The following is a 26,839-nucleotide window of genomic DNA, read 5'->3' as shown; positions in this document are numbered from 1 at the left end:
GTTGAACACTTTTGCATTTAATTGCATCCCTTACACGTGTTTTCTCTCCTTTAACCATTCTGGAGTATGGCTCTAAAATAAAATGTATTATATTGCACCAAAGCAGAGTAATATAAGAGATTGGTGGTATACTGGCATACCCAAAGCTTTTTGTTTTCCTTTCTATATTTATCTTTTTAAATTCTGCAGTGTGATTCTTAACTTAAAGGTTGAATTGGGTAAAGTGGTTGCTAGAAGTGAAAATAGCTGTGACTTTAAAAGGACAAGCAGTTGCGTCTGTTTGGTAGCTGTGCTAGTCTCATTTTTGTTATATGGAAATAGAGTATTTAATTTTTATGATCTACAGGGTGTCCATAAAGTTCATGTGCTATTTACTATGTTAAACTATTTTAAATTGCACATGAACTTTAATTGCATAATTCTACCCTGTACTTAGCTAATTTCTGTCTTTTTTCACTGAGACACAATAATGTGGTCTTACCGGTAACTATGGGGCTTAGAATCCTATTTTTTTTTCTTTTGTTTGAAAATCAGGACAGAGGGTGGTGCCTGTGGCTCAGTGGGTAGGGTGCCAGCCCCATATACCGAGGGTGGCAGGTTCGAACCTGACCCCGGCAAAACTGCAACAGAAAAATAGCCAGGGGTTCTAGTGGGCACCTGTAATGCCAGCTACTTGGGAGGCTGAGGCAAGAGAATCGCTTAAGCCCAGGACTTGGAGGTTGCTGTGAGCTGTAACGCCATGGCACTCTACCGAGGGCAATAAAGTAAGACTCTGTCTCTAAAAAAAAGAAAAAATCAGGACAGGAAGAGCAGGTCTGAATAAAGAAAGATTTTGCTATATTTGCTTTATTTATTGACTAGGCAGTGAAGCTCATTACAGCAGAACCTCTGTAAGTTGGCCACCCGAGGGATTGGAACAAACTGGTCAACATACAGAGGTGTCAACATAAGGAACTTCTGTAGACTATATGTGGTGCATGTCTGGTCTATGAAAAGTAGGTCACCTTAAGAAGGTGGTCACTGTAGGAAGGTGGTCAACTATGGGGGTTTCAGAATTAAATTGGGTCCTAGTTTTATATGATTATTTTTCCTTGATTCTAAAATTCAAGGTTTCACTATATTTATTTTCATTATTAAAATGTAGAAGAATTGAGTTTTCCTTTAAATTCATTACACATAGACTGATAGTTGATTGTGAATGTATTTAATTGATATTCCAGTTTGTCCTATTTAAAGTGAGTCTGTGTGTCTGTGTTAACAGTTATGTAAATGTTCCACATTAAAGCAGGTTAGATGTTATCATAACTTTCTAGCTAGGCTAGACTCTATCATTTTTAATGTAACTCTAATCCTTAAAAAAATTATTTTATTATCTGCACATGGCTGTCATTATAAAATGTTTAATGCATTAGGCACTATAGTAACCAGCAGAAGTGTGCTCCACGTGTTGACTTTTGCAAGGTATTATAAAAGTCATTCTGTACACATATCTCTTGACTTGGTGCAGCATGTCAGTTTTGAAAAGCCACGTGCAAGTTGGAGATTTTGAGATTGGAAGTCACGTAGAAAGGTTGGGGCAGCAAAATATTAAAGTTATTTTCTGATGGCCTCAATGATAATACTTTACAAGTATATAAAGGTTTGAATCCCCCTCTTTTTTAAAAAACAGACTGTGAAGACTTCTGAGAGAGATTTGCAATTCAGTCACATAAGCATAATAAAGACCTATTGGGCCTCATGGAAGAAGAACAAGATTTACCAGAGCAACCAGTAAGTATTTCCTTTATCAATTTAAAGTTGATTATAGAAAAGTTAACCTTAAGAGATTTTCAGTATTGTTCAGTTGTAGCTATAGATCCAAATGTTACATTTTGCTAACTTAATGCTAAGGAGTCTATTTAGAAAATTTAGCATTACAAAGTAAATATTGTATTTGGAAATGTCTTTAAAAATAAATCAATGACTAGTGTTACAGTTTTTAGAAAATAAAAGAGGATGCCTACTCACTCACCAGGCAGTGTATATCATCATTACTGCCAGAAAATTTAGTTTTATTTGTACCTAAATTTCCCTAATTTACTTAATTTTTTAAAAAGTGAGGAAAGTATAATTCGACCTTTAGCTAATTTTTAAAAACAGATAAGATCTTAGAAATGAGATTGAATTCTTAATTTCTTTTAAATATTTTATATAATAAAATTATTTTAAATGCCCCCAAGTGACATGGATTTACCTTCTTTTTGTTTTTTGGCTCTTAACATTTAGAAAAAGAAAGCAATAGTGTTATTCTTTTATGATAAATTTTATGTTAAAGGGACTTTTTTTTTTTGTCTTCAGTTTCTTTTTCTGAAATTAAATAAAACTGATTCATTTTGCTATCCTGGGTGGGCCTCTTGCATTCATATTAAGAGAGAATGCAGAATGATACATACTTACTTTCTTTATGAAAATCCAACCTAGAAAAATTTCAATTTTGAAAGCAAATAATAGGGTTTTTTTATGTTACAACATATTTGTTTACATCACAAAAGAACATATAACAGCTTCCATTTAAACAACTAAGTCCTTTAGTATATTTTTAATATCTTTCTTCATTTGAGAAATGTGTATTGAGGATTACTTTGCCATATTCTTTTAGCCCTCTCAGTTGAGGTGTTTAAGTGTAAAATTAGGACAATAAAAGGAACTTATAAAAAGACCTTTAGAAATATATGAATTATGAGCCCAATCCCTGGTGCGCCATTAATAATTAGGGAAATGGTGAGGGTAAAAATTACCTTTGGTAGTTTGTATAGGATATACACTCTTGGAACAAATAGCTGAATTATATAGATACTAAATGTACCCAGGAAAATTATGTCATTAAATTTTTAATGTGGTAAGACGGAGGTTATATTTTTCACATTTTCAGAAGACTTATTTAAGTGTTGACATACTGTTGAAATATGGATGTTGTTAATTACTCATTACCTATTTAAGGTAATGAGAGTTGTGAGGCTGAGTCATCTCTCTGCTCTGCTTCATTTCCTTGTCATTTTATTCAACTTCTGTAACATGATGTGCAAAACCTGATTGTTACTTCAGAGAAAGGTAAGAAATTGAAGCTCTTTAAAACCAAATTTCTGCTGACTATAAATGGTTATGGTCACGGGGCATCATTTCCTTACTGATTTGTGACTCAGGCCTTAATTTATAAAGATGGCTGAGTCAGTGCCATTAAAAGAAAAGTTTAATGTTACTCATAGTTTCCCTAAAAACAAGAGGCACAGCATGCCATTCGGGGCCACAGGGGGAAGCTTGGTCAGAAGGTAGAAAAGAGGGAAAGGCATGGGCCACAGCCTTTATTGAGGTTTCTGCAGGAAAGACAAGGCAGGGTAGGGGAAACAATTTTGGCTAGTTTGAGTAATTCCAGCAGGCTTTGTGGCCTAGGGGCTATCTCCAGTTGTCCACTACCTAGCCCTAGGTTGATTTAGGGCAAAAGAAATAGGAACTTAGTGTGTAAGAGTTGGATAAAGAATGTGGTTCTGATTATAGGACTGGATTGCAGGGGAAATATAAATAATTTTTAAGTTTAGTTAGGCTTGTGACTTATGTATGCCACATAGATAAATATAAAATCTAAGAAAAAACAGAATGGTTAATTACTAAAAATTGAATAAGAAGAATAAACATCATATTTTTAGGAGAAAGAATGGTCCTATCTTGTGATGATAAATAAAGCTAAAGTTTTTAACTGAATTGTCTACCTGTATATAGGGAGAAATATTACTGATGGAGGTTATTATACTGCTATTGCCTCTTCTTGACTCTTCCTTATGGAATTATCCCTTCTCTTGTTTCTCTACTACTTACTTGCTCTATCTAGAGATTTTGTTCAGGTTGTCATTCACAGTGCAACATAAATTCTGACTTGGTTCTTTCCCTTTCCTTTTATTGCTTATCGATCCTCCTCCTTCCCTGCATTCAGAAATGGTTCTCTCTGTAGTTATTATTTACCTTGAAATCACTCAATCTTTTTCTTCCAGTTTTCATCTTTCTCAACTATTGGCCAAACCAGAACTCACTTAAAGAGTGAAAGGACATGCTAAACCTGAGTTGGGTTTAGTATAAGAAGCATAAACCAAAGCCGTTCTTGGCAAACTGGGAGTATTAAAAACACTCTATGGCTACCAGAAGTGCTCTCTGTATTAAGTTTTTTTGTGAGACAATACTCTATATGGCGAACTGGAAGTATTAAAAACGCTATGGCTACCAGAAGTACTCTCTGTATTCAAGTTTTTTATGAGACAGTACTCTATATTCAAGTTTTTTGTGCACTGTCACCCACGCTTGAGTGCAGTGGTGCTATCACAGCTTACTACAACCTTGAACTCCTGGGCTCAAGTGATCCTTCTTCCTCAGCCTTCTAAGTAGCTAGGACTATAAGCATGTGCCTTGTCCTGCTAATTTTTAAAATTTTTAGTAGAGACTGGGTATTACTTAGTTGCCCAGGCTAGTCTTGAACTTCAGGCCTCAAACCATTCACTTGCCTCCCAAAGGAATGACCCACTGAAGTTTTTTTAAAAAAACATTGTTCTCACATTTATAGCAATCGCCTAAGTTGCTTTAAATGAGTTCCAATCCTCCAGACTTATAGAAATTTTTATCCCGTACACCTGAAATGTGCAAACATGATTGCCAAATCAGTGTTTATCTTCACTTAAAACATCACAGAAAATAAAAGAGTTACTTGAAACAGGATGTAAAGAAACAATACACTGTTTGTGTTTTATTTTTTATTTAAAGGTGGTGTCAGAGAGAAATTAGGTGCTGGAAATTATAGACTGGGTCCTCATGTAATGTTGCTTAATGACATTCTAAAATATTGAACAGACCCTTTTGGATACTTAGAAAAGGATGTGACAGTCGCCAGAGCCTATTATGTATTTTCTCTAAGAGCACTCAACATTCTAAATAATAGCTTAAAGATTTAGGATACAAAAGCATCAGGTCTATATGACAGAAAGCTGGAAAGAATAACTAAAATTTTAAGTTAAAGTATCCAAGAGTGATACTGTTACTTCTTTTTTTATTTTTATTTTTTATTTTTATTTTTTTTTGGGACAGAGCCTCAAGCTGTCCCCCTGGGTAGAGTGCCGTGGCTTTACAGCTCATAGCAACCTCCAACTCCTGGGCTCAAGCGAGTCTCCTGCCTCAGCCTCCCAAGTAGCTGGGACCACAGGTGCTCGCCACAACGCCCGGCTATTTTTTGGTTGCAGCCGTCATTGTTGTTTGGCGGGTCCGGGCTGGGGATTCGAACCTGCCACCTTAGGTGTACATGGCTGGCGCCTTAGCCGGTTGAGCTATAGGCGCCGAGCCAATACTGTTACTTCTTAAGGGACTCTTAGTATATACATAAGTTGCCCTATGAGATGTTTCTTACTCTTGTTCTTTTTAGATGTACTCTTTATACTCAGATACTCTTAAAGTAGAGGCTGTACAATCAGTCAAAGAGAGGATCTCCCCATCTCTAGATAGGATTCTTGAATTTTTAGAAGTTGTTTATGGTAACAAAACAGTTATTTACAACTTGTTGATTTTTTTTTTAATAAGCAAAATGTGGGCCTGTTAGTATTACTCACTAGAAAGAAGTACCTCTTCCTCCAAAAAAGGCTGTAGGTACCTATGTTTATCCTTGTGTTATATTGTAATTAAAGAATACCAGTTTTGTGGTCCGTGTGGATAAGCGATAAAAAAGATCAGTAGATGAAATTTTCTTCCTCATTTAAGTTATTGGTTTTCCCTAAATAGAAATATTTGCAAATATATTTTGCATTATATACGTGGGTATATGTTTTTGTATTTTATGGACCCAAATTTAGCAACATTTTATTTTGCTGATTCTTGCAATTAGCACAGACCTAAAAAATGATCTACGTAATCAAATAACGCTTGGAGAGTGGCTGTATCATGGGACCACCATAGTTTAGCTATGGTCTCTGAGAATTTGTTCTGAGAATCACCAAATTTTAGGTCATCTTTTCTCACCTGAATTAATGCAACAGCCTCTTCAGATTTTCTTGTATTACTTTGGTTCTCTGCCCCATTCATTTTCCGTTTACCTATACTTTATCAGAGTGATCTAACATTCAGAATGGATCATGTTATCTTGTTAATACTCTGAGGCTTCCTCATTACACTCAACATAAAGTTAAACTTCTTAATCTTACTTATAAGGACCTTTATGATTAAACTTCGGTTTACCTGTATAGCCTAATTTTACCACCTCTCCTCTCAGACTCATTACTCCCAATCATACTGAATTTTCAGTAGACTAAGTTGCATGTTCTTTCTCATTTGTGAAGCTTTTAGATACACTGGTCTCTGTGCATGGATTATCCTATTTTCCCCTACCCTTTCAAATATAAGTTCCCCTTCTTTGCCTGGCTAAATCCAGTTTATCTATCAGTTTCAATTTAGACTAATAATTTAGGCTAATCATTCTGAATTGAATGATGAATTAAATGAATTAAAACCATAGAATGTTATTAATTTTTTTTTTTTTTTTGAGACAGAGTCTCATTTTGTCACCCTAAGTAGAGTGCTATGGCATCATAGCTCATAGCAACCTCCAACTATTGGGCTTTAAGCAATTCTCTTGCCTTAGCCTCCCGAGTAACTGAGACTATAGGCACCTGTCCCAACACCTGACTATTTTTAGAGATGAAGTCTCACTCTTGCTCAGGCTGGTCTTGAACCTGTGAACTCAGGCAATCCACCCGCTTCGGCCTCCCAGAGTGCTAGGATTATAAGTGTGAGCCACCAAGCCCAGCCCATAGAATGTTATTAGAGTGATAACCAGTTAAGTACATTATCAGTATAGAGAGTGTTGAGAAAAAACTCCTGAGAACTACTGTCTTAGACAATATTTCTTCAGGAAATGTTGTCTGACTTACTATCTTACTATATCCCTGCATTCCCACTTCCTCCCTGAAAAAGACTTTGTCTGGTGTCCCTCTTGTGTCTTCCATAGCACCTTAAACATCTATTGGAATCATTAATCTTACTGTTATATAAATTATCTATTTACCTTTTTTTTTTTTTTTTTGAGACAGAGTCTCACTCTGTTGCCCTGAGTAGAGTACTGTGGTGTCATCATAGTTCACAGCAACTTCTTCTTAACAAGAAGAGTTCCACATAAAAAACAAAGTCTATCCCTAACTCTAAAATATAGCATGGGTTAATTAAGTAAATCTAAACAAAACAAAATAGAACAGTTACCCTGTAATATACTAGTTAATAATTAGCCTGCTTTTTGTGTAGCTAGACGATTTCAAAAACAGATCGCTGCATTGATACCTTTGTGTATTTATTTTTGCAGGTGAAAAAAGCCAAGATGCAGGAGTCAGGAGAGCAAACTTTAAGGTATATAAAGTTGAGGGTTTTTTTGTTGTTGTTATTCTTTAATTTTTTTTTATTAAATCATAGCTGTGTATGTTAATGCAATCATGAGGTACAATGTGCTGGTTTTATATACAATTTGAAATATATTCATCAAGCTGATTAACATAGCCTTCACCGTAATTTCTTAGTTATTGTGTTAAGACATTGAATTTATTTTTAATGATAATTTTTTTCACATGCTGACTAGTATCTGAACATGCTTTGGCTTGACTGCCCTCTTTTTGTTTTTTAACATCAGCCTTTACATGTTGAATTATTTGGTTTAAGATTAAAGTTTTCCTTCAAAATAGTTTGACAGTGAAACACAGGTGCTTATTTTTTCTTACGCATTCAATAACATGTACTGAGCTCATGTATCAGGCACCATCCTATACAGAGGAGACCTGATGGTAAAGATGAAACATATCATATTCTTTATTCAAATGTACAGTATATAAAATAAGAAACAAAAGCAAAATAAAGGAAAACCAAGGGAGTATAGGGTGCCTTAGTCATTAACTCTACTCCTCTTACAGAAAAGAGGCAATTTGCACCTACAGTCTGGCTTCCACACACCATAGTTTTCAGTTTTCCATAGTTTTTACCTTCTGTCATTTTTGTACTAACAGTATGAGCCAGTAACTGTATTATCTTTAACACATTAATTTCAAGAATCTTCCTCTTGCACCACACTCAAGAATCTTAATTCTTTTAACCCTATCATTTCAGCTCATTTATTCAGAAACTGCTAGCTGTGTGATGCTTCATACGTCCAGTTAAATAATATGTTACTTTCACTATCAACCACTGATCCTTCCCTCACAACCAAGTTCAATTTCTTTCTTAATGCTGCTTAAATGATGATATCTACCATAATCAGTCCCTTATGTTATTTAACTTCTGCTTTTCCTGTGTCATACTAGCCTAGCAAGACCACAACCTTGATTAAACCCAGCTATCCACCTGTTGTATGCTTATTCCCAATTACCCATACATTATAAGAGAAAAACACAGAACTATGCTGACTGGTCTTAGTTTCCATTTATGATTATATCTCTAACAGGCACTTAAACACCCTTTCTGTTGTGTCAGATTTCCCTGTCTCTAAAATCATATTAATTCCATCCTTTCTTTCCTCCTTGCCTCCTGCCTTCTCCCTTTTCACTCTCTGTCTGTTGCTTCCATTTACTCAGCTGTGGACCTTGCTCCCTAATAGAAATAGAGGTTAAAAACAATTAGATAGGAACACCTCACTGTCTATCCTCTATCTACCCACTTCATCTGCTTCTCTATGGATACTCTTTGCTTCCTTTTCCTCTGAAGGTAATTCCCTTGCGCTTACCTAAGGCTAACCCCTCTAGTTGTACTGAAGAACCTGTCACCTTCATCTCTTCCTGCAATTATCTCCTCTCTAACCCTTAGCAGTGTTTTTATTGTGATAAAATACATATGACATACAATTTACCATTTTAAGCATACAGTTTAGTCGCATTAAGTACATTCACTTTGTAACTATCACCACCATCCATTTGTAGAACTTTTTCATCTTCCCAAACTGAAACTCTATATACATTCAACAAGAATTCCTCATTTCTGGCGCAGTGCCCATAGCACAGTGGTTACATTGTCAGCCACATACACCAAAGTTGGCAGGTTTAAACCCAGCCTGGACCAGCGATGGCAACTGCAACAACAAAAAAATAGCTGGGCGTTGTGGTGGGCACCTATAGTCCCAGCTACTTGGAAGGCTGAGGCAAGAGAATCGCTTAAGCCCAAGAGTTTGAGGTTGCTATGAGCTGTAATGCCACAGCACTCTACCAAGGGCAACATAGTGGGACTCTGTCTTTAAAAAAAAAAAAATCAATCCTCATTCCCCCTTCTCCCACCTCGTGGCAACCACCATTTTACTTTCTGTCACTGTAATTTTTTTTTTTTAAGAGACTTACTTCATCACCCTTGGCAGAGTGCTGTGGTGTCACAGCTCACAGCAACCTCTAGCTCTTGGGTTTAGGCCATTCTTTTGCCTCAGCCTCCTGAGTAGCTGGGACTATAGGTGCTTGCCACAACGCCTGGCTATTTTTTGTTGTAGTTTGGCCAGTTGAACCCACCACCCTCAGTATATGGGGCCCGTGCTCTGTCACTATAATTTTGACTATTCTAAGTTCCTCATAGAAGTATGCAGTATTTGTCTTGTGACTTAACATAATATCTTCAAGTTTCATCTATTTGTAGCATGTGTCAGAATTTCCTTCCTTTTAAGACTGAATAATATTCTATCACATGTCCATTCCACATTTTGTTTATCCATTCATCTGCCATGTCTGTTAATAATGGACAAAATTCTGTTAAATGGGAAGGGAGTATTTGGATGTTTTTTTGCTCTTTTTGGGGGGAGGGGGACATTTTATTTTAGAGCAATTTTTTTCCTCCATGGTGTATACATTGTTAAACAAAATGTATGTTCATATAACTCTGAAAATAATTATATTTTGAGGCAGTGTTTCATTTTTTAAAAAATTTAAGAAAAGTGCTAGTTAATTCACTGGCACTAGATGATCAATTGAATATGTAGGGGATTTTGCAATAATTTAGAATTCTAGGACCACCAGGTTTTAGGAACTGGTCCAGTGTATACCAGCCCATACAAATATCACCAACTTCTACAGGATCTAGAAATAATCTTCAACAGTAGGTGTAATAGTGAACCCCAGCCTTACCCAAGTGTCCCTATAAAACTATTTATTGCAGTCAGAAATGTGAAATTCTGCCCCAGTTTCATGTCCTTCCCCAGTATAAGTAGATGTGACATGGGCCCTAGAAATCTTCCCTGGGGCGCAGAGAATTTTGGTGACTTACCCAAGTCACAGAGACCATGGTGGAGTAGAAGTCATACTTTTTTTTTTTTTGAGACAGTGTCTCAAGCTGTTGCCATGGTCTGTAGAGTACAGTGGCATCACAGCTCACAGAGATCTCAAATCTTGGGTTTAAATGATTCACTTGCCTCAGCCTCCCAAGTAGCTGGGACTATAGGTGCCTGCCACAATGCCTGGTTATTTTTTTTGTTGTAATTGTCATTGATTTAGCTGGCCTGCCAGGTTCAAACCTGCCAGCCTTGGTGTATGTGGCCAGCAGCCTACCCATTGAGCTATGGGTGCTGCCTAGAATTCTTACTTGAGCAGTCTGCTTCTAGAACCTGCACTCTTAATTCCTGTGCTATCCTGGGAGGAAATAACTAGAGAGCAGAAAGTCAAGAAGAAGAAAAAGGGAGAACATTGTGAGAGACAAAAGTTAGAATAAACTCCATTCCAAAACTTCAGTGCAGTCTTCCCAGCATTAAAATGTATCTAACATAATGATTTGTCTTCCCAGTTTAAATGACTTACTTTTTGCAATTTCTCTAAATATATTCCTTGTGTTAAAATTAAAAAAAGAAAAGATGTTCTTTAGTCCTTTAGTCCTGGATATAATAACACTAAAAATGAGGTGTTTTAGAAGAGAAATACCTTCGAGGGAACCTTTTTTTTTTTTTTTGCAGTTTTTGGCCAGGGCTGAGTTTGAACCCACCACCTCCTGTATATGGGGCCGGCACCCTACTCCTTTAAGCCACAGGCGCCACCTAGAGACAACCATTTTAAGGGTTCAGAACCCTTGCTTGGAAACAAGCATACATACATAATTTGAAAAAACTTCTCATGTGAATATGATTTGTAGCCAGTTAAGAACCACTGTCTACAATCAGGCATTTCTCCACTTTCCTGTGGTACTTTGGAAACTAAGTAACAGAGCACTATTGCACAGAATAGTGACCATAATAAAAAATAAATAGATAAAACAATAAATAATAAAATTGTATATTTCAAAATTCTTAAAAGTGTGGATTTTCAATTTTTTTTAAACCTCTGTATTTATTAGTTTATTAATATCATCCAGGACTCAGATGTTCAGAATTCCTCCTGAAATTACATTAACAAATGCAAATGGAAAGAATCCAAGTCAAAATTATGTAATAGAACAGGACTCCATCACAAAAGTGTATAAAATTATAAGAACACTATTTTTAAATGCTGGCACTTTAAGAGAACAATAATCTCAAAACCCACAAAATTGCCAAATAGTTCCCTAAACTGCTAAACAGATAAACGTGACTCTAATGAACCAGTGTGGGTTTTGTAAGGAAAAATTAAATTCAAATAAATTGAATAACTTGTATTAAGATATGAAGTTTAAGCCTTTTCTTTCCTGCTACCAATTTGATTCAAAAAGGGGCAAACCACAATACAAGAAAATATAACCTATTTTAAATGTGGTATCATTTTAAAGGGTGCCCCAATTAATTAAAGATACTTTTAATGGAGAATCTAAAGTTTCCTGAGCAGTTCATATTTAGGTAAATGGGAAAAGGCAGTTTACAGCCAGCACTTTCCTAGTCTTTGCCGGGACTAACATCGACAAAAAATACAATATGGCAGTCTTGTATTTTAAGCTCATGCTTTTGGGAATACATTCTCAGGTCTTCTTTAATGTGGGAACTGCAAAATATAGCTGCCATTACATGGTAATGGGAGTTAAAGAATAGAGTCCTCATGTAAAGATTAGAACATATTTTTCTATTAGTCCTTCAAGGACAGACTTTCAAAATGTTTGATTTTAATAAACCCATGCTGTGAGTAGATTGCTTATGCTTCACTGTATAAAGATAAGTGGGCTAAGTTAAATTTGTTATCAACTTTGGAGTTTCAGTTATAGATGACAACTATCTCAATTTAACTTTTGTTACCTCCATCATGATATGCAGGGTGTATAGGCAAAAAAGCTTTTTGTCAGCTAATTATATGAAAAGATAAACAATGTAATAATTCATGTGGCCCATAATGGGCAAAAAGCAAAAGACTAGCTTCCCTTTAAGAATAAAAATTTTTTGTCCTGTGAAAAGGACAACAGAACTAATGAAAAAAAATTGTATTTACTTAGGATACTTAATGTCAGCAAAACTGCTGCAACTTGTTTTTTTTTTTTGCAATTACAGGGTGGTATTCAGTTAACAGAACAATAATTCTGTATAAGTTGCATCAGAGGCAACTGAAGATGAAAAAACTACCATTCTCATATATAATTAATTTTTCCTGTGTACCAACAAGAACCTGCTTTAAATTTCCATGCCAATTTACAGCCCCCGTACTGTACCAGGCAAGGTCAGTGGATATTTGAAAATATCTCCAGGACAGGGCTATCTAAAGACACATTCAGTAGCATGGTAACTATACAAAAAAAGGCACTGTACAGTTTGAAAACAAACCTTACACAGCCTTACATTTCAGTTTATTTCATTAAAAAGAATGAGTTATAGGGCAGGGCCTGTGGCTCAAAAGAGCAGGGCACTGGTCCCATATGCCAGAGGTGGCAGGTTCAAACCCAGCCTCAGCCAAAAAAAACAGCAAAAAAAGAAAAGAAAAGAATGAGTTGTATACAGAGTTGTATAAATGCTTTATAGAACCCCCCCAAAAAATCTGTGCTAGAACCAACTTATACATCATCACATCATCTTCCTCCTCCTCTTCATCTTCTTCATCTTCCTCTTCTTCCTTTTTCTTGCTTTTTTCAGCCTTGATGACTCCCTTTTTTGCTACATCAGGCTTTCCTTTAGCTCAGTCTGCAGCAATATCCTTTTCATATTTTTCCTTCAGCTTTGCATCCTTCTTTTCACGAGGCTGCTTGTCATCCACAGCCTCATGTGTTATTCCAGATCTCTCTCAGCTTCTTTGCAGCATCACCAGTGGATAGGCTGGGTTGTTCTTTGATTTTGGGACAGTACTCAACAGAACAAGAAAAAAGCTGAAGGAGGCCTCTCGGGTACATTGGGATCCTTGAACTTTTTTTTTTGTTTCCCCTTTAGGAGGAATATAGGTTTTCATTTCTCTTTCATAATGGGCCTTGTCCGCCTTTGCCAGATCTTCAGATTTTCCTTTCTCTTTAGCAGACATGGTCTTCCAACTCTGAGCACTCCTTGGAAAACTCTGAGAAGTTGACTGAAGCATCTGAATGCTACTTCTTCGATTTGACAAGTTGGCACAAAGAATGCATATGATGACATTTTGCCTCTGAGCTTTTTAGGATCTCCTTTGCCCATATTTAGTTACTTTTCCTAAACAAGGCACAGAGTCGCCCAGTGCTTGTCTAACTCTCAATTGCCCCAGCACTATGGAGTTCAGTGTACTGCAATGGCTGTGAGAATGGGAGCCAGACACATCCTCCTCACTCTCTTTTCTCTGTAACATTCGATTTCAAATGTTTTTAACACAAAAGAATAAGTACATGAGGTGATGGATTTAATTAGCTTGATTTAATCATTCCACAATATAAACATATATCAAAGCATCACATTGTACCCCATAAGTATATGATACTACATACCACATACATATATATATATATATATTTACTTATTTATTTATGTTTTAAGTGTTAGCAGTGTTTTAGATGTTGTAGAATTTCTCTTTTACCATATAGTCTTAGAGAACACCTTACTTGCCTGTGTCTAAGCTGGAGTTTCTAAATGATATAAAAATGAAAGAGATGTAGGAATACAAGAAAGAACAGTAGAATGCTGAGGGTACTAACCCTGGCTCTAGCTCTTTTCACTTAGTTGCTAAAAACCAACAAGGCTATCATGAAGATTTACCTTGCCTCTTATTTGTATAGTCTAGAAGGAAATGGGTCTGATCTCATCTCTTTTAGCAATACAGCAAATCAGTCCAGAGCTAACGAATTTATTTTGATTCTCCCAGTCAAGTAAGCAATGCGGATGTCAATGAACAGAAACCTGAAACATCAAGCCTTGCTTCAAACCTTACCATGTCAGAAGAAAGTAAGTACCATATTCTGTACCAGGTGGTATGTTCTTACGCATTTGGTTTTCACTAATTGCCTTGTTTGTCCCAGAATATCCAGAAGGCCTTCCCATCCTTGTGTGTGTTCATTCTTGTTCTCTCCTGTAAGTTTTATTGATATACAAGCTGAGGAAGAATCACATGGGATCCACTCACCCAAGGAGTCACACTGGGTGGTTTTATTTTTGTTTTGAAATTGGATGTGCTGGCTCGGTGCCTGTGGCTTAAGCGGCTAAGGCGCCAGCCACATACACCTAAGGTGGTGGGTTCAAATCCAGCCTGGGCCCGCCAAACAACAATAATGGCTGCAACCAAAAAATAGCCAGGCGTTGTGGCGGGCACCTGTGGTCCCAGCTACTTGGGAGGCTGAGCCCAGGAGTTGGAGGTTGCTGTGAGCAGTGAAGCCATGGCACTCTACCCAGGGGGACAGCCTGTCTCAAAAAAAAAAAGAAAGAAAGAAATTGGATGTGCTATAGTTAATAGTGTCTTATCAAAACTGGAAAAGTTTGTAGGCCACCCGTGACTGCTCCTCCAGAGGACTTAATATTTTTCTATCTTCCTAATAAAACCAAATGATCCCACTTACCATTCTAGACCACAAAAGAAAAGAAACCCCCTCAGAGCCAAACATTAATACTGGTCCCTGAAGGAAATCCAGCTTAGTAAAATAAACCCTCCACTTACCACCCAGCACTCTCCTGTAGAATAGTTATAGACACAAAGCTTTGTGGCGTGTGCTGTTTTTTGTTGTGGAGAAGTTGTAGGCTTTGTCTAGCATACCCACTTACTGTCCTAAATTGCCTCCATAGGTCAAATAATCCTCCCTTAAATTAAATAGCTATGCCTTTCCATATTTTACCACACATTTTAAAAGAATAAATTTGTGTAAGACCCTTGAAAAAGCACTTGTTTTGGAAATATTTCTGCTCTTGAGATGATTAATCTTAAATGTATTTCCTATGGTTAAGAAAAAAGGTAAGTTTTGAGTTCTATATATTATTTCCTGAAAGGTGATTCTACTCCATTTGTTGGTACATGTTTAACACATATAAGAATCATCTGTAATGCTTATTTGTAATGTAGAATTCTAGCCTCACCTTCAGAGATTATCATTCAGTAGATCTGATATGGATGGGAAATCTGTATGTTCAAGAAGTTAAGTAGGTGATTCTTATACATATGGGGAACTGACCATACTGTGAGAAACTGCTCTAATCAATGGAGTGTCCCCTTTAATTTCTTGAATGTCCCACTCATCCCCAAGAAGAAGGCCTGTTCTTCTTAAGAATCTTTTTATTTTCTTCTTAAGAATCTTATACTTTACATTCTTAGAATCAGGACATACATTGAGTCTCTCACTCCTTCCAAATCATTTCTCTTCCTTTTTTTCCCTTCAAAAACTTTAGTTCCTTTGAAGTCTAATCTATAACTTCCCTACCTTACCTTTTTAGCTGTAGACCAGGGGTCCTCAAACTATGGCCCACAGGCCACATGCGGTCTGCCGAGGACATTTATCCGGCCCGCTGGGTATTTTTGCTGCCGCTGCCTGTCCTGCTTAGCAGCCAACTCGTCCCAGGGCCCGCAGTCCAGCCCTCCAATGGTCTGAGGGACAGTGAACTGGCCCCCTGTTTAAAAAGTTTGAGGACCCCTGCACTGTACTCCCAATCATTTTATTCTTTAAGGACTAGATCCTCTATTTTATTCTTCTAAAATCTTTTTTTTTGCAGTTTTTGGCCAGGGGTGGGTTTGAACCTGCCTCCTATGGCATATGGGGCTGGCGCCCTACCCCTTTGAACCACAGGTACTGCCCAACTTCTAAAATCTTGTCACTGTTGGTAATTTTTAACATTTGTGTAGATGACTTACTCGATACCTATCATTTCCCTCCTGTCTTTATTTTCCTTCTTACTCAGCATAGATCCTCTGGTTCTTTATTATAATTACTTCCTTATAAATACCTTCAATAACTTTGCCCCTTGTATTCTCTTTGCTGATTCTGAGTCCTAATTTAACCTAATTTTCCATCATCCATAAATGCATGCGTATAGCTACACGTGGTGGGATGAAATTATATATCTAACTCAATAGTTAATACTTTTCTCAAAATCACAGGACTTTAACAGGTACTCAACATGCTCAGATGTCTTGCTACATTTCCCTAATGAGTTTTGCCTTTTTTTTTTTTTTGACACAGAATCACAAGCTGTCACCCTAGGTAGAATGCTGTGACATCACAGCTCACAGCAACCTCAAACTCTTGGACTTAAGAGATTCTCTTGCATTAGCCTCCCAAGTAGCTGGGACTACAGGCACCTGCCACAACGCCCAGCTATTTTTTCGTTGTTGTTGCAGTTGTCATTGTTGTTTTAGCTGGCCAGGGCCAGGTTCCAGTCTGCCAGCCTTGGTGTATGTGGCTGGCGCCCTACCCACTGAACTACGGGCTCTGCCGCCTTTTTTTTGAGACAGAGTCTTACTCTGTTGCTATGGGTAAAGTGCTGTGGTGTCATAGCTCACAGCAACATCAAAGTCTTGGACTCAAGTAATCCTCTTGCCTTAGCCGCCCAAATAGCTAGGATTACAGGTACCTACCACAATGCCTGGCTAGATTTTCTATTTTTGGTAGCGACGGGGTCTTGCTCTTGCACTAACTGCCTTGGCCTTCCAAAGTACTGAGATGATAGGTATGAGCTGCTGTATCCAACCTACTTTAAATATCTTATATATTCTAGTGAACCCCAAATTTATATTTTCAGTCTGATTTCTTCTCCAATTTTACTTGTCTGTCAAACTGCTTGTTTGACATTTCCACTTAGCTATCTAAAGGGAAAGTCATACTTAAAATTTCTGAAAAAGACCTTTTTGATTCCTTTAGCCCCCATCAAATCTATTCTTCTTTCAAACTTGCCCATCTTAGAAAGTGATATCATCCCTGCAGTTGCTGAAACTAAAAACCTAGAAATGGTCCTGTTTAGTCATCATCTATATCAAATCCTTCAGAATATCTTATTAGTTTTACCTTCAGTATATATTTCAGGGTCTTTGCCTCATCCCCATTGTTGCTACTTTAGTCTAGGGAAGCTTATTACTTACTTGATCTTCCTGTTGTATAATAGCAAATTATTCCTTGACTCTTCATATCCTTTCATGCTTCCCAAGTACTGCCAAGATCAAGGTTCATTCATTAAGGGAAAATTCCCCTCGCCTCCTAGGATATTTTGTTGATCTCTTCTAAGATTAAATTTAATTGAAGAAAGATAAAAGTTTGGGCTTTTGTTTTTGTTGTTGTTTTTTTAAGAGATTGGGAATCTCTCTCTGTTGCCTAAGCTGAAGTGCAGTGATGTGATTATAGGTTACTGTAGCTTTAAATTACTGCGCTCAAGTGATCTTCTTACCTCAGCCTTAGCCTCAGGGACTACAGGTGTACACTGCCATGGCTGGCTAATTTTTTCTCCCTATTTTTCTAGGGAGGATCGCACTAGGTTGTCCAGGCTAGTCTCAAACTCCTGGCCTCAAATGATCCTCCTGCCTCATCCTCCTCCATTGGGTTTGGATTTTTTTAAAGTACTTAACAGAAGAGAAAGAACCGTCATGCAGAATTTGAACTTATGTTCTATGTGATTTGTGGTAAGAACTTCAGATCTACTTGCGATCTCCTTCTTTTTTTTTGAGACAGAGTCTCAAGCTATCACCCTGGGTAGAATGCTGTGGTGTCACAGCTCATAGCAACCTCAAACTACTGGGCTTAAGTGGTTCTCTTGCCTCAGCCTCCCAAGTAGCTGGGACTACAAGTGCCTGCTACAATGCCATCTGGTCTTTTTGTTGTTGTTGTTGTTGTTGTCATCTTTGTTTTTAGCTGGCCTAGGCTGCATTTGAACCCGCCAGCCTCAGTATATGTGGTTGGTGCCCTACCCACTGAGCTATGGGCGTCACCTGAAATCTCCTTCATTTTTGTCAAGATGATTATAGATGACTGTGATCTTTAAGTTTCCTATAATACTTTTTAAAGAACTCAAACAGGATCTTCTATGATAAGATGTTGACATGTCTTACTCTTGGGTATGAATTGGCTCCTCCTCTAGTCCTCATCTGCTCTTGACCAGGGGTCCCTTTCAGGAAACCTATCTAGACATACAGTTAATTGGTTCATTTTCTGTCCCTATTCACAGTAGAGCAACCTCTCTATAGATGTTGAAGGATAGTGTTAATCAGTTTAAGAGTCTGGTGAAAGCTCTTTATGTTTAACTCTCTCTACAGTGTGGATTGAAATAATGCCTAACAAGTAGGGTTCTGCTACCTGTCAAACTTGAGTCACATATTTACATTTATCCCACACGTAATTGTGACAGCAAGCCTTCACAGCAGCTATTCCAGATGAAGTCATGGGATCAAGAGGAGACTAGCTGGAAAACTAGTATCTTTACTTGATAGTTCTTCAGAGCATCACATCAGTTCCTCAGGTCTGTCTCTGCATTGCCAAACTGAAACAGGGCCTTCACTACAAAGCAGAAAAAATAATAGTATAAAAGCATACTTGGTTCTGTTGATTTTATACAGCAGTAGCAATGGTTTTCTAGTAAGATTGAGTACTTCCCCTAGATCTGTTTTTCTGCAAGTCATTCTTAAGGACTTTTACTCAGAATAGAGTAAGTACCCAAAGAATGAATAAGCTGAAGAAGCATACTGTGATTTCCTAGATATGGATCTTTTTAAGTTTGCCTGTATAGCTGAGAGCTTAGGGGGTTTCTGTCTGTCATCTATGGTTTTAGATCACTGATGGGTGAAGGTAGAAATCACTCAGTACCGACCTTCAGCTCTTTGCCATGCCCTACCATGTTCTTGCCTCTTTTACTGTCTCTAAAAGTCTCTACACAGGTCTATAAAGACAAAAGTATGGTATTTTCAACTATATAGTCTTTCAGACTCTTTGATGTCCTAGTTCTGTTAATTAGTTTGAAAGACTGTATAGTGAGATATGCAATTTTCCTACTCTATTTTTGAAATGTTCTAACTTTTTTACCTGGTGATACTGTCTTTCTTTCAGTTATGACGTGCACCGATTACGTCCCTCGCTCATCTAATGATTATACCTCACAAATGTATTCTGCAAAGTAAGTTGAATAATTATTTCCAAAATGTATATGCTTTTTCTCTAGATTTGTGGCAAAATTTATTGTGATATTTTACTTGTTTTTACTTTTCTTGGTCACTCTGTCCTTGTTCTAGTTTTCTATTTCTTCTAAATATGGTGTATGTTGCATCCTTTTAAAAAGGAGATGGTTGCCTGGAATGGATCACTGTTTCAGAGAAGCTCACTCTACATGAGTAGGCACTGAAAATGCAAAGTAGTATCAGTGATCAAAGCATATCACTAACCTCTGATCATTCTTTTTTTCCTCTATCTTGTTATACAGATCAATAAAAACAGCTCAAGCTGGCCCCAGACTAGGATTTCTCAGTCTAATATGTGTTCAGTTTCTTGATGAAGGAATATCCTCAAAGTAGAAATGTGCTTGAAGTTAGATAGGTTTGGTGGGTTGAAGTCACAAAGAGATAATGCTTTGGTCCTTTGTGGTATAAGATCAGCATTTAAGAACAACTATATGAAAAAAAAAAAAGATCAACTAGGTGATGACTAGGTGCAGAACAGTGTGTATACAATTTCAATGAAGAGTGGACCCATACATACAGAGACATGTAAAAGTGCCCTAATTAAGCAAGAATATATACTTACTTGCTTACAAATGCAGGATACATACATAAGGAAATTAGAAAAGGATGTCTATGGGGCTATTATAAAAAGGAACCTAGCTCCCTCACCCTTGTTTTTAACTTTTGAATTTTGTCTTACTTAAAAAAAAATAAATAAAAAGTCAACTCAGTGAGATTTCCGAGTTCTAATCTTGTATTAAAATTGACTGTGTCCTTGAGCTAGTCATTTTCCTGTGATTTTCTTCTGTGAAATGACTTAACCTGTTCTCTAGGACTATTATGAAGAATTAGATACTAAATGTGAAAACACATTTGAGCCTTGGCCTATAAAAGAAACCACAAGAAAGAGGAATTACAGTCTTTAACATATCTAGAGATCTATTTGAGGTCACTAAGATTTTAAATATTCCTGTGTGACTTGAGTAACAACTATATGACCTGAGCTGTTTCTTAGATTCAAATCTGGCTAAGAAAAATAGACATTTTAAAATTTAATTTCTTAGACTCTACTGTGTTATGAATATGTTAGATTTTTCAGATTCATTAATTTATTCCAAAAGATTTATATACCTGCTACATTCAGGACACCTAACGTTAGTTTTAATGCCTTCAATCTTGATTAGATTCCCTTACTACTAACCTGAATCATTACATTATAATTTTGTATCTGGACCTTCATTTCCAGTTTCTGTTCCCCCTCCTAAACTATTTTACAAAACAGTGTCAAATTAATCTTTATTACAGAACAGCTCTGTTCTTACCATGCTTTGCTCAACAATTTTAGTAGCTCCCAATTTCAGATTTGTCTGAACAATTTGGTGTTCAAGGTCTTTGCTATTTGTTTTTCTATCTTTGGCTTGCTACTACCGTTCTCTTAATGAAATCTATGGTCTTTGCAGTCTGCAACCCTTGCTTTCCTTCCTCTGTATCTTGGCAGGGTGTTTTGTGTGAGTTTTTTTTTTTTTTTTGTCCTAGAACATCCTTTCTCTATTTCTGTACTTCCTATCTGTTCAGTTCACATACTTCTTCTGCAGTTTTGTTTTGTTTTTTGGCTGGAGCCCAGTTTGAACCTACCACCCCCTACTCCTTTGAGCCATAGGTGCTGCCCCACATACCACTTCTTTATAGCTTTTCTTCATTCTCTTCTTCTTCAAAAAGTACAGTTCCCTCTTTCTTGATTACAAGTACAACATAATTCACCAAATAAAATAATTGCTATGTAAAAATTCAATACAATAACATGCATGAAATGACTATTACCCAGACAGTGGGTGTAAAGTCTCAGAGGTTTCACTGCTAACCTCAAATCCTTAGATACCCTGATGTGGTTGGCACTAGCTAGTGGCATTATGTTCTAACTTAAATATCAGGGAAGAGATTGGGTCTTGTCTGAGACTTTCCAGATTTTATTACTTGCCTAGCTTCTATTTTTTAGGCTAAATTTGACGATATTGAGGCCCATCCGTACCCCTTTTCCTGATTTGATTACTTACCTTTTCACCATAGCCTCACCTTCTTTTCCAAGAGGGTCACCCTTTCCCTCTCAGACCTTTAGTTTGATCTAGGGGGCTAGAGATACTTGCCAATCCTGTTCTATCCAGTTTTCTGTTATTTTAGGGTTTTATGCTGTTTATACACATTTTATTCTTTATGTAGCCATCCTTATATCTACACACATGTGTAGACAAGTTTAATCATCCTTATATTTGTATGTAGATAAGATTAATCCATCCTTATATCTATATGTAGATAAGTGTAGTCCATCCTTATGTTTATTTGTGGACAAGTTAAATTCATGCTTATGTCTTACATAGGGCCATGCATGTAGCATCATGAATGTTTATAGGATCATAATTAGAACTTGGGAGGATGTATGAAACTTCTACATTTTTCATAAAATTGTTGCTTGGGTGGATAATAGTGGGACCTGTAAACGAGAAAAGAGTTTTTCTTTCTAATCCATAAGAGCCATTTTATGTGGAAGGTTAGTGTCTTGTTGCTAATTCTTTGTTGTTGGTGTTTCTTGAATTTTTCTAGACCTTATGCACATATCCTTTCAGTTCCTGTTTCTGAAACTGCGTACCCTGGGCAGACTCAATACCAGACACTACAGCAGTCTCAACCCTATGCTGTCTACCCTCAGGCAACCCAAACATATGGACTACCTCCTTTTGGTAAGGCATGCTGTTGTAGATAGTTTCTAAGAATGTTGATTTTATTACCGAGAATCTTCAGTCAGCCACACTTGCTTGGCTGATCAGAAAGTTGAAAGATGGCATGTTTCTTTACACAGTACTTATGTGTGTGGTAGAATTTGGATATGCAGTGTTCTAACAGTATGTTTGATGCATGTGATATAAAAATTACAGTTTTCAATACCAAAATTTAGCCATTGCCAAGTACTAAGTCTTGACTCTGAAGCTTGGTATGTTTAAATGTTTGGTAATTCTTTGAGGAATTACTATTGATTTGACTTACTTTGTAACAGTAATACAGTGTATCATAGTTTGGTAAGCATAATAAATATATTTTAAGGTGGCTAATTTCTTGGTAAAACCAGGTAGTCTATATATCCGGATAGAATATGCTTCATAGTTTACTTTCTGGTAGTAGTTTGTTTGTTTTTTGACACTTTCTCCCTTTCCTAACTGATATATATTGTTCTGTTGAACCAGAAAGTCATCCTAGAATTTCAGAAATCCCCAATTTTCTGTAACTGTATCATGTGCATAAGAGTTATTTTTATTGGTTTTAAGTATCTTGGACATGAACTGTAAATTTGTTGATTTACCAGAAGTCACTTTGAGATTCTTGGGACACTTCATATGTGTGATGATTTTTCTGTGTGTATGAGTTGATAGATAATATATGTTGTGCTTCATTGATCCTTCCCCGCTGTCCTAGAATTGGTGTCAGAAAATTGAGAGAATACTGTCTTATTTTAAAATATTCAATATAGGCTTGGCGCCTGTGGCTCAAGTGGCTAAGGCGCCAGCCACATACACCTAAGGTGGCGGGTTCAAATCCTGCCTGGGCCCGCCAAACAACAATGATGGCTGCAATCAAAAAATAGCCAGGCGTTGTGGTGGGCACCTGTGGTCCCAGCTACGTGGGAGGCGGAGGCAGGAGACTCACTTGAGCCCAGGAGTTGGAGGTTGCTGTGAGCTGTGATGCCACAGTACTCGACCCAGGGGGATAGCTTGAGGCTCTGTCTCAAAAAATATATATATTAAATATATTAATAAAATTATATTGCTATAGACTTTTGTTTCAACAAGCTAGTTTTCTAGACCAATCACCACCCAGATTTTGGATGTATCATTGTTATCTACTTTTGCTTTCTACATCCCTACTTCTTTTGGTCCATTTACCTAGTTTTTTATAGTGACAACTTTCTTACTTTTAGATTTGTTAGCATTTTTTTGGCTCCTGGTAATAGCTAGAAACAAAAATTGAGGATTTTGTTTAATGATAGAGGTAGTTGATAAATTCATAAAAAAAGGGAAACAGAGCGGCGCCTGTGGCTCCGAGAGTAGGGCACTGGCCCCGTATACTGAGGGTGGCTGAGGGTGGTGAGTTCAAACCCAGCCCAGCCAAACTGAAACAAAAAAATAGCCGGGCATTGTGGTGGGTGCCTGTAGTCCCAGCTACTCAGGGGGCTGACGCAAGAGAATCGCCTAAGCCCAGGAGTTGGAAGTTGTTGTGAGCTGTGACACCATAGCACTCTACCAAGGGCAATAAAGTGAGACTCTGTCTCAAAAAAAAAAAACCACGAAAAAAGGGAAACAGGCTCGGCTCCTGTGGCTCAAGTAGCTAAGATGCCAGCCACATACACCTGAGCTAGCGGGTTTGAATCTAGCCCTGGCCCACCAAATAACAATGATGGCTGTAACCAAAAAATAGCTGGGTATTGTGGTGGATGCCTGTCCCAGCTACTTGGGAGGCTGAGGCAAGAGAATCACTTAAGCCCAGGAGTTGGAGGTTGCTATGAGCTGTGATGCCACAGCACTCTACCCAGGGTGACAGCTTGAGGCTCTGTCTCAAAAAAAAAAAAAAGAAAGAAAGAAAGGAAAAAGCAGTATGTAAGACTAGAAATCTATCAGCCAGTATACTCAAATCTTATATTTGTGATATGTTTAACCAGCCAAGACTGAATAGTGAATTGGCCTTTTGTAAGGAAAAAATCCTCTGTGAATTTGTGTTTATTTTGGTTATTTAAAGCAAATTTTACAAGAGTTAGCAATTATACTTATTTTCACATATTTTTTTACCCTCTGTTTTAACTTGACTTTATTTTAGCAAGCCAGTTCCCTTTATAACATTGCTAAACAGTTGATCACTCCTGCTGTTCAATATTAAATATTACTTCAATTATATCTCTGGGCTCAGTTATAGAAGTACCTAACATAATGCCATGTGCATATATATCCTAGATGTTATGGATAGTTTTTATGATCGCTGCATTTTCTTGTATTAAAGAAAAAAAAAGAAAGAAAATTATGTAAAGTAAGTAAATTTCTATTAAAAGCGTGAAGGATACAGTTTTATAAAGAATTATTGGCTCCTATAATAAATATTCTGGTTTTGTTTAATATTTGTGGGCAAGGGAGACTTGTATTTCACAATTTCTATTATCAGTACTTCAGAGAGAGGTAATCATTAGCTTAAATTGACTTTTAAATAATGTTTGAATCTACTAGAGAGATTTTATGTTGGGGTGAATGTTAGTTATGGCATATTCTCAGAATTTACTAGGAAGGGAAAGTACGTAGTATAAGAGATGTTTGTAATACTTTTTAAAGCAACTATGTTTTTAAAAGACATTTTCTAGTGTTTTAGCATGTGAGTTTTTGGGTAATTGTTCATTTATATGAGAAAACACTTTATTTCTTTATTTTGGAGTCAAGATTTTGGCACATTTTATTATCTTAGCACTGCCTATTTTCAGATTAGCTTGTCTGTAGTTTCACATGTAAATAGGGCTTCAGAAAATCTCATAAATAATAATGTATTTATTAAGTGCTTACTATGCCAAGCAATATGTTAAGAATTAGTACTTCATACTTTATATTATTGTCTCATTTAATCTCAGAACAGTCCTAAGAGGTAAGTAGTAGCATTATCCCTTTTTATAGATTAAAAACTGAGACTTAATTAAATCAGTAGCTCAAGGTCATGAAATGAAGAGATTGGGATTAGATTTGAACCCATGTCTGTCTAATTCCAGCAGTGCTCATAATTTCAGGTCTACATGAAAAAGATGGTTACAGAGTTGAGTTTGAAATGAGAAAGTATCCTCCTCTTAAAGAAAGAAGAAAAGACTAGAAGAAATACAGGAAAGCTGCATTATGAGTAATCTTAAAAGTAAAGGGTTACTGATCATATTCTTTTACGGCTATATACAAATAGGCCGAGGATGGCATAAAGAGATTTAATTCTTAGTGATCTAAAGGAGTATATGTGAGGAAAATGGTACTCATTTATTTTTAGTGGGATTCATAAAATATGCTGTTAGCTATCACTATTCTAATTTATTTTAAAAGAACTTTAGGGCGGCGCCTGTGGCTCAGAGGAGTGGGGTGCTGGCCCCATATGCTGGAGGTGGCGGGTTCAAACCCAGCCCCGGCCAAAAACTGCAAAAAAAAAATAAGAACTTTAATGTGAGATGGAGGAGTTGGTGATATTTATTAAGACCCTTAAGGAGTTCATTCCCTTTCCCTTAGTGAAATTCCCTCATTTCACTTCTTGGAATTTATTCTGTGAAACTAATTACAGACATAAAAATTTGGTGACCAATATATTCATTGCAACATTGTTTATAATAGGAAAAAATTGAAAACAACCTACATATTAAATAGTGAGGTATATATTAAATTGCAATGTATCTGTGGAATAGAAAGCTAGCTATATTATAAATAATATTCTTAAAAAATACTTAAGGCCTTAATTGAAAAAAGCAGTATGTGGGCAGCACCTGTAGCTCAGTGGATGGGGCACCGGCCACATACACCAAGGCTGCTGGGTTTGAACCCAGCCCAGGCCAGCTAAAACAACAATGACAACTGCAACCAAAAAAAAAAAAATAAAGCCGGGCATTGTGACAGGCACCTGTAGTCCCAGGTAAGCTACTTGGGAGGCTGAGGCAAGAGAGTCGCCTAAGCCGAGGAGTTTGAGGTTGCTGTGAGCTATGATGCTACAGCACTCTACCCAGAGCAACAGCTTGAGACTCTGTCTCAAGAAAAAAAAAAAAAGAAAAGAAAGAAAGAAAGGAAAAAGCAGTATGTAAGACTAGAAATGCAATGTAATACTAATTTAGTGTTTTAAAACATATGTTAGAGAATAATAGAGATATGCATAGAGAATAATAACATATGCATAGAGAATAATTTGGAATAAAAAAGGTAGATTTTAACAGTACTGCATGGCAGATTTTATCTCATTTACATGGAACTGTGCAGAGAGGGACACAGTTTGAATATGCACAGGTTTCAGTTAACAACATCCTATGGAAAAGTGAAAACTGTCTTTATTTTTTTTCCTGTGTGATGAGGCTATATGATTTTTTTTTCTTTTACTTGTATTTTCCTCATTGTGTATAATATATATCTACTTCATTTATAACCTGGAAAAAGTACTAAAATTTTAAATTACTTAGTATTTATAATATCTCATCCCATGAGCAATTGAATCAACAAATCAAAATATTCCTTCATGTTTTTTTCTAGCATTGCTGTGCTAATCTCTGAAGACCCACTACTTTGATCTCTGTTACTGTAAACTGAACTGATCAGATTAGTTTGGTTAGTGACTAACCAATTATG

General features: G+C 36.8%; 1 protein-coding gene across 3 annotated transcripts in view; it reads left to right on the top strand.

The window, feature by feature from the left end:
* EYA3 (EYA transcriptional coactivator and phosphatase 3) overlaps window positions 1–26,839 on the top strand; it is a 105,520-nt gene that overhangs the window by 27,450 nt on the left and 51,231 nt on the right. For all 3 annotated transcript variants that reach the window (XM_023519108.1, XM_003799831.3, XM_003799833.3), the window contains exons 2-6: window positions 1,670–1,770; window positions 7,361–7,404; window positions 14,208–14,287; window positions 19,351–19,417; window positions 22,056–22,192. In XM_023519108.1, the coding sequence (XP_023374876.1) occupies window positions 1,738–1,770; window positions 7,361–7,404; window positions 14,208–14,287; window positions 19,351–19,417; window positions 22,056–22,192 (361 nt within the window). In that variant the 5' untranslated portion in view covers window positions 1,670–1,737. The remainder of the gene's footprint in view (window positions 1–1,669; window positions 1,771–7,360; window positions 7,405–14,207; window positions 14,288–19,350; window positions 19,418–22,055; window positions 22,193–26,839) is intronic.

Source organism: Otolemur garnettii, unplaced genomic scaffold (assembly GCF_000181295.1).
Source record: "Otolemur garnettii isolate 467f Iridium unplaced genomic scaffold, OtoGar3 scaffold00156, whole genome shotgun sequence".
NCBI lineage: Eukaryota > Metazoa > Chordata > Mammalia > Primates > Galagidae > Otolemur > Otolemur garnettii.
Note: the sequence above shows the minus strand (reverse complement) of the source record. Positions and strands in the feature narration are given on the sequence as shown.